At 45.9% G+C, this 14048-nt stretch overlaps 1 protein-coding gene across 1 annotated transcript in view; it reads right to left on the bottom strand.

Annotated features, from left to right (window-relative positions):
• Positions 1-14048, bottom strand: part of FMN2 (formin 2) — a 656752-nt gene that overhangs the window by 246869 nt on the left and 395835 nt on the right. The window contains exon 8 of the mRNA XM_085612201.1: positions 3833-3894. Within this exon, the coding sequence (XP_085468327.1) occupies positions 3833-3894 (62 nt within the window). The remainder of the gene's footprint in view (positions 1-3832; positions 3895-14048) is intronic.

The raw sequence follows: 14048 nt of genomic DNA on the forward strand, positions 1-14048 counted from the left end.
CTGTACCAACTGTCTTACAAGCTCCCCATCTCCCTCCTTACGTTTACCTGATACATGGGCTGTGAGGTGGCCATGCAGCACTGTTTTGTAGGTCTCCCACACAGTGACCTCTGAGTCCACTCTCCCCACATTTTTCTTAAAGTACTGAGTTGTGGTTTCTACCACCAGACTTCTAGTATCCAAGCAGTCAGGTCCCATTGGTCCAACCTCCACGTCCTCCTCGAACTCTGGATGACAGTTATTAGGAGTGTTGTCAGTGGTGAATGCGGATATGCTCCATGCACGGATATCAGCATGCCCAAAGCAACCCATCTGGTGTCATGGCATAAGAAAGTAGTCCAGCCTGGACAGAGAGCGTAGCTGGTTAGAGCTAAGTGTAATGTCGTATCCCGGATCTTCCACCCACCATTGGTCTACCAACTCCATAGTGTCCAGAAAGGATGCCAAACGCATATCTCATCTGGGTGGCACCCCAGATTGCATCATCCTATCTAGGTCACTGTGGTGGGTTAGGTTAAGTTCCACCCCTATCAACAGTATAGACTCCGGGACCTCTACCAGTCATGCACCCAGTCAATTCAACCCTCCTGCTGCAATTCAGGGGAAAAGTAGCAGGTGGCTAATGTCAGGGTTGTCCTATTCCATCGGCCACTCACAGCTGCCTGGCATCCCATACTATCCACCCATGTAATAGTCACTTGCAAGAGAAGCCATCTGCGAGTCAGTATTCCCATCCCTCTGGAGCAGGAGGAGAAGCCGACATGGACAAACAGTCAATATTTGCCATGGTGCAGCACTTGGCAGGTGTTTCCCGTGAGATGTGTCTCCAGAATCTTCAGAAGGAGATAAATATCTGGGTTCTGTCTCACTACGTATGTCCACATTGCCCACCTCTTCAATTTGTTGCCCAGTCTACAGGCATTCCAGGACATATCCCTAAGAGTGAAGCCTGGGGTATTCAGGTGATGTGCACCCATTGAGCTTAGTGCCTCTCCCTGGCAGGTGCCTGTCCATCTCTATGATGCCTCTATGTGCCTATAACAATCACCAAAACATCCCCTCCTCCCCACCCAACCTCCTTGTGCTGCCGATTCACAACTATTGCCCCCTAAATGCCTGAGCTGTCTGTCGTACCCACTCAAACAACCACAACAACATTACATGTTAACTTGCAAGTCTCTCTTGGTGAGTGTACAATAGGAGGTGGGCAGGTCTGACCCACTGCAGCTCACTACAGCATCTATCCTCCAGCCAGACACCAACTCGCCCCCTCAGGAAGCTTTTCTTTTCCCTCCCAGCCGGCCCTCAGCATTGAGTCTCAAATTAGTGTGTTGGCAGTCATCGGGGTAACCAACGGCCTGCTGCTCTCCTCCGATCCTTCTCCTGATCCCCCAGAGTCACTGGCATTCTCATCAGACTCCTTCATCAAAACCTCCCATTTGCTATCTCATCCCTATAAGCGTGCTATTGAATCTCCGCCACAACCTTGCCCTCTCGGTCTCCATTTGGGATCTTGTCAGAGCAGCAGGCAGGCCACCTCGTCTCCCCGCCCGACATCCATTGTCGCCATTCCCCTCTGCCAGACCTTTTGCCCAGGTCCGTTAGAGTTCAACCAGCAGTCATGGCTGTGTGAAAGAAGTGTTTATCCCCTTTTGTGTAGGCATGTAGCTTTGCCAGGAAGAACAGTGCGTACTTTAGTTTGAGCGACCGGAGGTGGCGCATGTTTCACGTTGCCTCTGGACAGCATTAATGTAATCCAGATATATGTTCGCTGAGGCACCCCTTATATTCAAGGGATAGTGAGCCCGCACCACCTGTAGGATATTGTCTTGGTCACAGAAGTTGAGCCGTCTTGCCACTATCGGCCTTGGAGGTGCCCCAGTTGCTGGGAAACTGCCCAGTACCCTGTGCAGCACTCTATCATGAACATGTTTGGCGCCTTACCACCCAGCATTTCCTTAAGAAGCCAAACATTAAAAAATTATTCCCTGCTGGGGCCTTCTGATGTCTCAGGGACACCCATCACTCTGATATTGCTCAGCCGGGAGCGCCCTTCTGTGTCTTCCATCCTGTTCCTCAGGTGAGCAACAGTCTGTTGCAAGAACCGAAACAGCTCTTCTCCTCCGGAGACCCTAGGCCCAAAGTCAGCTAGTACGTGCTCAGTTTCATCCACTCTCTCCTAGGTCCAGGGCCACTGCATCTATCTTGCTCTCCGGGTCCACTTTCATATCCTTAATGGCTGGCAGTATGGTGGACGTGTGGTTCTCCAGGCCATCTGTGTCCTTCATGGACCCAGTTCACAAACAGCGCCTGCATGTGTCGGGGGGTCTGCAGCTGGTCCCATTTTTATCTCTTTGGGGAGAAACATCTCCGGGCTGGAGTCTCAGACCTCACCCCAGGTCCCTCGGTGTGCAGCTGGAACACCAGCGATGTCCCCAATGTCCAGGGGTTGTTGCGGCACGGCCGCCCTAAGCATGATGTGCACACGGGTCTTGCCATTGCCGGTTGACCCTTGCCACAGGATCAGCCTTAGCCAGACAGTGACCCTAAGTCCCTTACAGGCACAAGCACCCTCCACCAAACTCTAGGCCCCAGGGCTGGAGGGAAAATCCAACTTAGCAGTATCCTCTTTACTCCCGAGGTGTCCCTGCCCACCACAAGGCACATTCCCTGCCCGCAGGGATGGCCGGCCCACCAACTCTGTTACCACCGGGGGTGGTCCTCTATCCACCTTGTCATCTTCCAGCACTCTCGGGTACTGGGGCCAATCTCACCCACCTCCAATAGGGAGGCCCCCTCACCTCTTTGGCTGGTGACCAGCATGACCACCCAGCCCCTCCCGGGCTTGGTTTGCCACAGCAAGTACCTTCAGCTCCCGCTGCTATTTCTAGGGAGGGGTCACCAACACTCCCCACTGGCCCCCACCTGGGTCCGGCCCTAGTTATCATACTGGCATCCTCCAGTCCCTCAAGGGTGTCCACCATCACTTTTGCCGGCCTTCAGGGCCAAATTCAGGTCCTCAACTGGGTCGCAGCCTAGTGATACCAACTCCACTGCACTCACACTCAGTGAGGGGCATCCATGATCTAGGAGGGCCGCTGTCAGCACCTGCCCTCTGTGCAGGCCACAGTCTTACCTCCACATGGTTATCCAGCTCGCCGCCCTACGCTGGGGTCGCAACTGTCATCTTGGCCAACTGCCACCTAACCAGGCTGGTCACTTTCCTGGTGTCGATGCCCTGTCCGAGGCTTACCCATGAACCCTCTGGTCTAGTGCGACACGGGGAAGGCATCAGGACTGATGCCGCATATGGTTGACTGCTATATATTAATGCTTGTGCAGCCATTTTCACCACCAATTTGTACAAAATTAAGTGGCAGGACCCAAGTTATTTCACAGGTGACCACTGTAGCTTGCACACCCTGCCAGTGCTGCCAAATGCTGTGTCTATTGAAGTTTTAAACGGTTTGCTGATGTGGTCTTTTGACAAATAGACAAACAGCTCCACCATGTGGTTCATTGTAGGAAATAAGTGCTGGGGTTGACAAATAAGTGCTGGTCCTAAGTACCAGCAAACACCAGTACACTTCAATCATTGACTAGACATCAGAAAAATAATTTGTGTTGTTCTATGCTACGGAAAGATCTTTTATCTGAAGCTTGGATCTCAGCCTAGATCTCTGTCCAGTTTTACTGATGCTTGTCTATATGTGAATTCAACTTTATTTCTCTGTATTCAGTTGTAAAACTGTAGTGACCAGCGTATAACACAATGACAAATTAGATTACAAATATTTATGCCTGGAGATGTACATTAATATGTGTTACTCACAATTTCAAAGAGGGCCTGAATGGTCTCCAGATCAACCACAGAGTTGTCCAAGTTCAAAATGGCTGTGCAAAAAAATAACCGAGATAAGTACATTATTTGTTAAGCTAAATTTAGCTACTGCACACTAAAAACCACATTGGTAACAAAAAGACAGCAAATCAGCACACATATGATTATAGCTTAATACATAAATTCCAACTCCTTACAAGTCATGGCCAAATATTGTGTTTTAAATGATACTAGGTTGAATGCAGTGGCTGGGAAAGCAGGTGGAATAAGTTGTAAATGATGGCTTTAATTTCCAATTAAAAACAAACAATTTCCAATTAACATGACCAAGACGATAAATCGTGTAAGCATCACATAGGCATTTACTGGGGCATGGGACCATTAAGTTTACAAAGTCATCAAAAAACAGACCTGCCTGATGAATTGAGTCTCTACTCCAGTCTACTACATTTTAGAAAGCCTTTGAAGTAGTTTCTAAGTTTCACAGTGGTATGGGTTCTCCTGAACCTGGCTGTTCTGCAGTAGCACAGTCCAGTATAAATGATATATATATATAACAGTCGCTCATGGTAGTCACTCTGTGGTTCTTGTTCGGATTCCGAGGATAGGAATTCCTAAGATTATTGCTTGGTAATCACTTTGTCACTGGTTGATGAATCTCCACAAAAGTTTGCAGACCTATTCTTTTTTCCACATTGGCTGATGATGAAAAGTTTTGTGGTGAATTTTGAAGGGGGTGCAAATAAAAAATGGGTGTCCCAATACACGTTTTTTCTACCAAAACATTTTCCATAGACTTTTTAGACAGACTTAGCGGCAAAATTGGTGCACAGATTACCAAGACGTTTGGCAGGAATATAGATTATGGTGTAGAAGGGGTACTTTCTTGCTATTTGCTTTTAAATTGTTGAGTTGTATTTAATTAAATAGGGATAAAAATGTAGTGATGTATTGGGCGGTGGAATACAGCCGTACCCTCATGGTATACAGCGGTACATGGCAATGTCCAAACACATTATTATTGGTTAATCAAAGCTCTTGCAAAAAGAAAAGGTAGCTATATTGTTTAGAGCACACTTTCAATTTTTCATATTTATTCATATTTTTACATGAAATATTGCTTAATACTCTTTTTATAATGCGTAGGGATGAATTAGGCAATTTAGGAAAGTCTGTAGAGTTAGGGAAAAGTATTTTTAGTGACATACATTGTCTTTAAAAGTCAACAAAGTATCGTGGTACTTTCACAAAATTATCTAGAGAGGACCATGGTATCTATTGAAATATAAAGAAAAAATAATATATGCCAAACGACAGTCTACGAAACACCACTTCACTCCACTATACGACACACAACTCCACTCTATGACACTCCACTCCACTCTATGACACTTCACTACGTGCTACTCCACTTTACAACACGCCACTCTACTCCGCTCTGCGACACACCAGTCCACTCTACGCTCGTCCACTCTATGACACTCTACGACGCACCACTCTATGACATGCCCCTCTACTGTACTCAATGACACTCCACTCTATGCCACTCCACCCTACAACACTCTACTCCACTCTATGCCCCTCACCTCTATGAAACCCTACTGCAATTTATGACATGCCACTCCGCACCATGAAACGTCACTCCACTGAATGCCACTTAACGTCACTTTACTCTATGAAACACCACTCCACTCTTTAATACGCCAGTCCATACTACTCCATTCTACTCCACTCTACGCCCCTCCACTCTAAGACACTCTATGACATGCAACTCAATGACACATCACTCCACTCTACTGTACGCCACGCCATGCCACGTCACTCCACTTTATGCCTGTTCAGTGTAAGACACTCTATAACACTCCGCTCTATAGAACGCCACTTCACTCAATGATGCACCACTCCTCTCTATGCCATCCCATTCTACAACACTCAACTCCACTGTGTGCCCCTCCTTTCTAAGACACTCTACTCCACTTTACAATACTCTACGACATGTCACTTCATTTCACTCTGCAACATGCCACTCCTCTCTACCACACGCCACTCCACTTTACGATATGCCACTTTGCGCTACACTACTCCCCTCTACGCCCCTCCATTCTAAGACGCTCTACAACATGCCACTCTATGACATGCCACTCCACTCTTCAACAAATCACTCCACTCTACGCTGCTGCACTCTATTCTACGATACCCTACCCAACTCTTCTCCACTGCACTCTATGCCATTCCACTCTACCCCATGATACTCTAACCTACTAAACTCTATGTCACATCACTCTATGCCACTTCACCTTACTCCACTCAGACACTTTACTGTACTCTACAACATTCTACATCCCTTCACTTTACCACACTCTATTGCACTCTAGGCCACTTCACTCTTCAACACTCCATGCCATTCTACGATACTCTAAACAACTCTCTCTACGCCACTCCATACAAATTTACTCCACTCTATTGTATAACACACTACTCCACTCTACTCCATTCTACTCCACTTAATGACACTCTATGTCACAACACTTTACTTTACTTTACCTCACTCCACTCTATTCTATGTCACTCAACTCTACTCCATTCTATGACACTGTATGACACTCCACTCTACGACACACCACTCTAATACCCTCCACTCTACGACACGCCACTCCACAACACTCTCATCCACTCTGCTCTACAACACTCTATTCTACGACATTCTATTGCACTCTATACCACTCCATTTTACAAGACTCTACTCCACGCTGTGCCACTCGATGACACTACACTTGACAACACTGCACTTGACAACACTACACTCGATGACACATCGCTCTGCGACACTCCACTCTACGATACTCCACTCCACTCTACGACACTCTACTCCATTCAAAATAAAATTAGATATCATTGTAGTAATCTATTATTAATGTACCATCTACTATGAAGTGACCATAAGGCAGATTTTTAACTTACCTTACACTTACCATTTATACCTATACTAATTACAATTGTGTATTTTTGATACCTTACAACATATGCATAATATTGGCAGAAGCTATTTATCTTTTGAGATGTGTGCTTAGTTCTGAAAATAACTTTTTACTTCTTTATGTCATGTTTTCATTTTTTTTTATTTTGGACACGGTCAACATAACCAACCAAAACAATAGTTTCAACAGCAAACAGGAGGACAACAAAGGCAAATAAACCCCAAGACTATTGGAGAGGCACAGATGAACCATGAAAGGCTTGCAATGGATTGTCATATCCCTTGGTCTCGCAATACAGACAGTATGGCAAATGAGAAGGTATGTTGTTGTACTGCTATACTGCTCTAAAAGTTGAGGGTTCTGCCTCAAAAGATGGATTGTCACAAAGGTACCAAGAACAGGTACTGAGGGAGGGAGACATGCACTGGGATTTGGTGGAGGGGCAGATAGACCAGAAAAAGTAGAATGTGCCATCAGAAGGACAGATGCAACGGGTGGTGGTGGTGCACCTGATGATGCAGAAGGAGGTGAAGGTTTTGCAGTAGCTGGAAAAGTGGCTGCTGAAGATGCTCTTGCTTTGGCCTCTTCTATCTCCTTCCGATGCCTCGTTTCCACATGCACCAACCTTGTGGAAATTCATTGCCTGCTCATGTTTTCTTATTCTGTGGTACTTAAGAAGTATTGCTTGATGTTCCCACAAGAAATAACTTTTTTTGCATAATTTGCATGTAATAAGTTTGGCATGATTTATTTTCTCTCCAGGAGGCAATGTAGAAAAATCCCAGACAATGGATTATTTCATTTTCTTCCTCAGCTCCACCTTTTGTTTCTCCTCTTACATCCTCTGCTCCACCTCTTTTTTCTACTCCTGCAACAGGACAGGATCTTCTTGTTGAGACATTGCAGTTTTGCAAAACCTACAAGGTGGCTTCTGAACAGAAAATGTGCATTCCCAGACAGAGCACAACATTAACCTTTGAAGATCTCAATTGTAATGAGGATAAGGGGTGTACACTACAGATTTCCTACAGTTGACAGAGTAATAAACCTATAAAATGCTGTTTACCAAAATCAAACCTACCACTGTTGGATCACTATACTATTGCTGTACCCGTATAGTTCAGAAACCCAACCTAGTTTCAATATTAATACATGTCCAATTAACAAAGATAACTAGACATAAAAACCCGATCCATATTTTAAATAAAATATACTTATTTGGTGTAAGAGGTACCTTGGTGCTTTTGAGGAACCGCAAGTGAAAGGTAAACAATCACACAGTTGATGCTAACGTTCATAATGAACCCTGACCTATCTTGACAGTACTGTGGTACCCCTCAAAAAACCCATTTAATATCATAATAAAGTATAATATATTGTTTTCAATAGCTTTTATTTATTTTTACATAACCATGCAAATCCAAGTAAGAAACCAAAGGTTTAAGGTTAGTTATATTTAGGAAAACTTCATTTATTATTTCATTGGAAAACCAACTTAAACTACACAAAGCTTGGAAATTAAAAAGTTATAGCTCTCACTTTACAGTGCCAACTTAAAGTTACAATTTGTTTCCCGCTCACAATCTACTATAACTCACGCACCTTCATACACAGTGTTCTCAACTCGCGAGGCTCACAACATTAACTATAACCCAGCCCAGTGCCATGGACAGTGTTTTCATTAATGATGTTTAAAATGTTATGAGTTTTTTTTAAATACTGTAATTGAACATGCTATAAGTGATGTAATATGAAAGGGTGTAAGCAGTGCATGGGGAAGCCGTGAGTTATAGTTAATGCATTGTGCCTAGGGAGTGGAGAACACTGTGTATGGAGGTGCTCGAGTTATAGTTATTGCAAGTTGTGGGTGGAGCTCAAATTATAACATAACTGTTTCTTTAAACATTTTCTTACCCTTTTTCTCAGCCTCAAGCTGATCTACTGCTCCCCGCACTCCTTGTTGTGTTCCCCACCTGCTCCCTCCATTGTTCCCCCCCCCCCTTTGTGGTCCTTAAAATAATTGGTAAAAAGGTTTCTGAAGAGCCCTACAGCTGCCATTTGATGCTGGATTACTCAACAATATTATATTTTTCTCTTCTCCAAGTGTAGAGACGTTTGAAGAGCAGTATGTTTGCAGTGTGTCTACTCAATTTGATACATTCATAAGAAGACATATCAGTGCTATACAAACACACAACTCTTATTGCATACCTAAATACTGAGAGAAAACTCACCCAATAAAATATACTGGGAAAATAGCAACAATAACTCTGTAAGAACCCAAAACCAAACAATCGAGGGCTAGAGCTTTTTTTTACTTAATAAGACAGATGGATAATGCAGGCAAGAATAGCATCCGGCCAGCCAACACATACTGGGACTGCTCAGTATACTACTAGCACACCCAATCATATTTTGGTGCAGGTATCATACCCATAGACCACTTTCGGGCTACATTCGCTATCAAACCACTAACAAACAACTACTAACATCATATAGAACATAACAAACCTCCTAACAAAAGAATCCAGTCCACACGAAATGCAGCAGGTCTGATGAAATGCACATTCCAGCCAACCTATTACACCACTAGGCATCACAAATGTGTGCTATACAATATATAAACAATAACAGAACATTTAACATGGAGCCACTCACTGGAAGCATCATGCATCCAGTTGCATTTTACTTTAAAAACATTTTTATTGGCATTTTTGGTTTACAGCTACACACAAAGTAAAACAACCAAACAGACAGGTCAGTATTGAGCACCACCCCCACCTCGCCTGCCCTCCACCCCCACCCCTCTCTCATCACACCGGAAGTCTGTTTCGGACTTATGCTGCGGGTGACACCAGCGTCTTCAGTGTACACCACTGTCTGTACCCTAGGGTTGTGGACGTCCTCCGTGAACCATGTCGGCCCCCTCCATTCCACCGCCCCATTAGAGCCCCCCCTCCAGGCCGTGATACCTCCGCCATCTGGACCACACCCTGGTGAATTTTTTGGGGCAGCCTCTCGCCTTGTACGTGACCCTATCTGCCGCCATGTAGATGTCAAGGCCTCTCCTCCACTCCTCTAAGCGGGGTGGCGAGGGCGCCCCCCAGTATTTTGCTACGTCCCTCTTTGCCACCACCAAGGCCAGCACAAGGAAAATCAACAGCGGGCGGAGGAGGTCCACATCATGCGTCATACCCAGTAGTACTAACTTGGGGTCCTCCTGCCGTGGCACCTCCAGCACCTTACTCAGTTCCCCTAGGATCCCCCGCCCGTACCCCTGAATCTGCGGGCAGAGCCAAAGTAAATGATAGAAAGTCCCTCCCTCCCTTCCGCACCTCAGACACGACGTGTCCCCCACCCGTCCCATTTTGAACAGTCGGCATCTATCAAAGTACGTTCTATGCAGAATATTGAATTGAATCAGTCGTAGCCGGGACTTAATCGCCACCTCTCGTGGGTGCATGAGAACTGTATCCCAGTCCACCTCGTCCATCTCACCCACGTCCGCCTCCCAAGTCGCCTGAAGCGCCCCCAGCTTGTCGGGCATATTGTTCATGAGGGTCCGATATGTGAGGGACACCGCCCTTTCCGCCATGTGTTCCTGCAGCAATCTTCCCTCTAGAGGTGCATACTCGGGAAGAGAAGCCGTCTGTACCCCTTCCGCCTGCCAAGCATGTTTCAGTTGCGCGTACTTATAGTACTGCGTGGGGAGCAATCCAAATTCCTTGCGGAGCATCGAGAAGGATTTCAGCTCCCCCCTCACTAGCACGTCTCCCAATGTCGACACCCCGATGGTATCCCATTGCGTGAACCCCCTCAACTTGTTTAGTTCTGGTAGCCACGCGCAACGCCATAGGGGCGTCTGTCTACTTAGCTTCCTGTCCCAGCCAATCTCCCGAGTCGCCCTTTTCCAAATCGCCAGGGTGATTTTAGTGGCCGTCAGTAGCCGTCCCGTACCCTTGCCACCATATAAATAATAATGACACGAGTGGGTCCCATGACATGTCTTTCCAAAGCAAACGTCGGGTGCAGTGCCGGGGCGTGAAGCCAATCATTAATGTATACCAGGTGTTCCGCCCAGTAGTAGGCTTCGATGTTGGGAAGCGAGATTCCCCCGCTATACTGGTGCCTCTGCAGGGTCTTTATCGCCACCCTGGGTTGTCTACCCAGCCAGAGAAAGCTACGGAGCTCCGAATCAATTTCCCGAAAGACCCGCCGAAGGACCGGATAATATTCGTTCTGTAACGCATACAGGAACCTGGGCAGCGTTATCATTTTAAACATGGCTGCACGCCCCAGCAGCGTAAGCGGCAGCCGACGCCATCGTTGCGCATCCTCCACGAAATTGGTCAGAACCCTCCCAACATTCCTGTCGTAGGAGACAGTCCGGTCTAGGGTTACACTCCCAGATATTGAAACCCCTCCGTCGTCGCCTGGAGCCTGTCTGGGAGACTCGGCCAGTCCTCCCGCCCCTCCGGGGCATATAGCACCGACTTATGCCAGTTCACCCTGTAACCCGAGTGGGCACCATAGTTTGGATAACATTTATGTGTTTGTATTTAATGAATAGAGACTGGTCAAACTGCAGGAATGTTAAAGAAGGTGTTAGAAATGTATCTAAAAATGCATATCTAATCAACAGCAAGCTTCATATGCTTTTATTTGCATGGACCATTGTCATGCAAAGCATGCTTGGGCCCGTTATCTGATTATTTATAAATTCTTAAAGAGTTTTCAAAATTAAGGTTTTGATTGAAGGTGGCTCAATATTCTTACTGAAAGAAACTAGAAAACAATTTCTCATATACAATATGAAGTCCCACCAAGCATTTACAGGTAAAATATTAGCAGATTTCCAGGTCCTAGTAATGAATTTGACAGTAGAACAGATCAAAAGATCAAATACTTTCATATTTATATGTGACATTGAGGGTACAAGGAGTGGTGGTTTACCTATTAAATTTTATTTAGAAAGAGGAACATTAAAATAAAAAAATTGCAAATGTTATCCTAAATTTCAGACCAAAATGTAAAAATAATTTGATACTCAAATAATATATGTTTCAATGTATGTGGTTCCTTATCACAATGCTAACAATCCAATTTGTCAAGTACTTTTGCATTACACAGCTTAACGGGACACCAGTAATAATTATTTAAGATAAATTAATTTGTCGGACAAATGGAAGGTGGTAACCGACTTAACATTTTATACATGCAAACTTTCTTCTACTTTTCTTTTAGGTTATGGAACCCACCTAAATTAAATAGGTTCATGAATTAGTAGATATCAATTTTTATAAATGTTATAGTTAACTTTGTTTTATTGATTTTCAGGCGAATGAAAAGGCACATTACATACAACGGGCATTCCCATATTTCGTCAACTTGGTCTCCTCCCTCCCTCCAAACTGGCCCGGCCACATTATACCCGTGAGGGCCCCACTGTGATCCTTTAGTGCGATCGGAGGCCAGAGCTGGCAGAGTAGGGTATGGGTCCGACCCAAACAAACAGTATATAAGGCCTAGAAGAGTAAAAACCCCAAAAGATCCCCCTCCCGTTTCCCAACCCCCCACCCCTGAATGAACCGGTGTGCTGAATCTATACCTTATTAGGTCACTGTGTGGAAGGTCCATTCCATACAACTTATTAGTTGTCCGCTACTACCGGTTGAGCTTCGGTGAGCCGAAGACGGCGGAGGTATTTTGGACCTGTAACGTCATTAAATTCTAATGCTAACAGGGACAATAGAGGACGCAAGGTGGTGTTAAATGAGTCTGCTGAGTTTGTTAGAGTGGCTTGGATTCTCCCCATTCCAATGATATACCATAATTTGTGTAGCCATCCTGTGTGCGTTGGTCGGGTCTGTGTGCCCCATAGGGAGAGAATGTGTTGGACAGCTGCTCCCATCGCTAGGCCTATCTGTTTCCCCTTGATTAACTTCAGTGGATATGTGAGAGGGTTAGGGAGCCCCAGCAATGCATAGGCAGGGAAGCGAGGTATTTCCGTCTCAAATTGTTTGTCGATGTCGTCTAGGACAGCAGTCCAGTATCCCGTCAGTTCCTTACAGTCCCAGAGCAAGTGAGTCAGTGTTCCCTCCTCGTCACACCCCCGCCAGCAAGTCGGGCTACGGTCCAGGTTTCCTATATGCAGTCTGGCAGGTGTCATGTACCAGTAAGTTGCCACCTTGACCGCTGATTCTCTACTAGCCGTATTTCGGGCCGTATGGTTTGCCCTGAAGTAAATATCGTGCTAGTCTTTCTCCGATAGCTCTCTCCCCAGTTCCCGTGCCCAGCGCTTTTGCCCGGCTGAGGGCACAGAGAAAGCTGGTGGCCGAAGCATATTGTATAGTTCAGAGATCATCTTTTTGTCCGAGTATTTGGTTATAAGCCATTTCTCATATGTCATTAGTTTTCTGCTGACCAACGGGCGCACATCGGGATGGAGGAGCCAATAACGGATTTGGAAGCATTGGAATCGGTTGTCCTCTATTTTATCGTAGGCCTGTGTCGCATCTGAGAGCGTGAGGAACCCCTCTAAGTCAAACAGATGTCCTGCCGACTTGAAGTCTGAGGTCTGCCACTGCGAGAGCGCCCACTCTTCTAGCCCTGGTGGAAACTCTGGGTTATCAAATAGGGTTGTTAACGGTGAGGGGAAAGATGTGAGTCCGCGCTTAACCGCTACCACGTCCCAAACTTGCATCACTGTGAGTGTAATTGGAGAGCCGTCCAGATTCGGTGGTCGATCAGAGCGCTTTAAAAAGGGTACTTTCCATAGGGATAGCTTCGCAAGCGCCCGATCTTGAAACAGCCATCTCTTTTCAGACTCAGGTCTGCTCCATTCTTTCAAGTGCCTAAGTTGTGTCACCCGAAAGTATTCCAAGAAGTTTGGGATACCCAGCCCCCCTTCGTCTGGAGGTCTGTGGGAGATATCTCTGCACATCCGAGGGCGCGCCCTGGCCCAAATGAAGTGTTGCACCGCCCCTTGCAACTTGTGGATGGTCCCCGGCGGAGGCCAGGCTGGTAGGGTCTGGAAAATATATAGTACTTTCGGTAGTATGGACATTTTGATGGCAGCGATACGGCCAAGGAGCAACAGAGAGTGCTTCTGCCATTGACGAATATCTTTCTGGGTTTGTGAGAGGGGTTTGGTGTAATTTTTCGTGACCGTCCGCTCGATAGAAGGGGCCAAAATTATCCCCAGGTATGGGATTGTGGCCTGGGATTGG

Source organism: Triturus cristatus, chromosome 6 (assembly GCF_964204655.1).
Source record: "Triturus cristatus chromosome 6, aTriCri1.1, whole genome shotgun sequence".
In the NCBI taxonomy this organism is placed as follows: domain Eukaryota; kingdom Metazoa; phylum Chordata; class Amphibia; order Caudata; family Salamandridae; genus Triturus; species Triturus cristatus.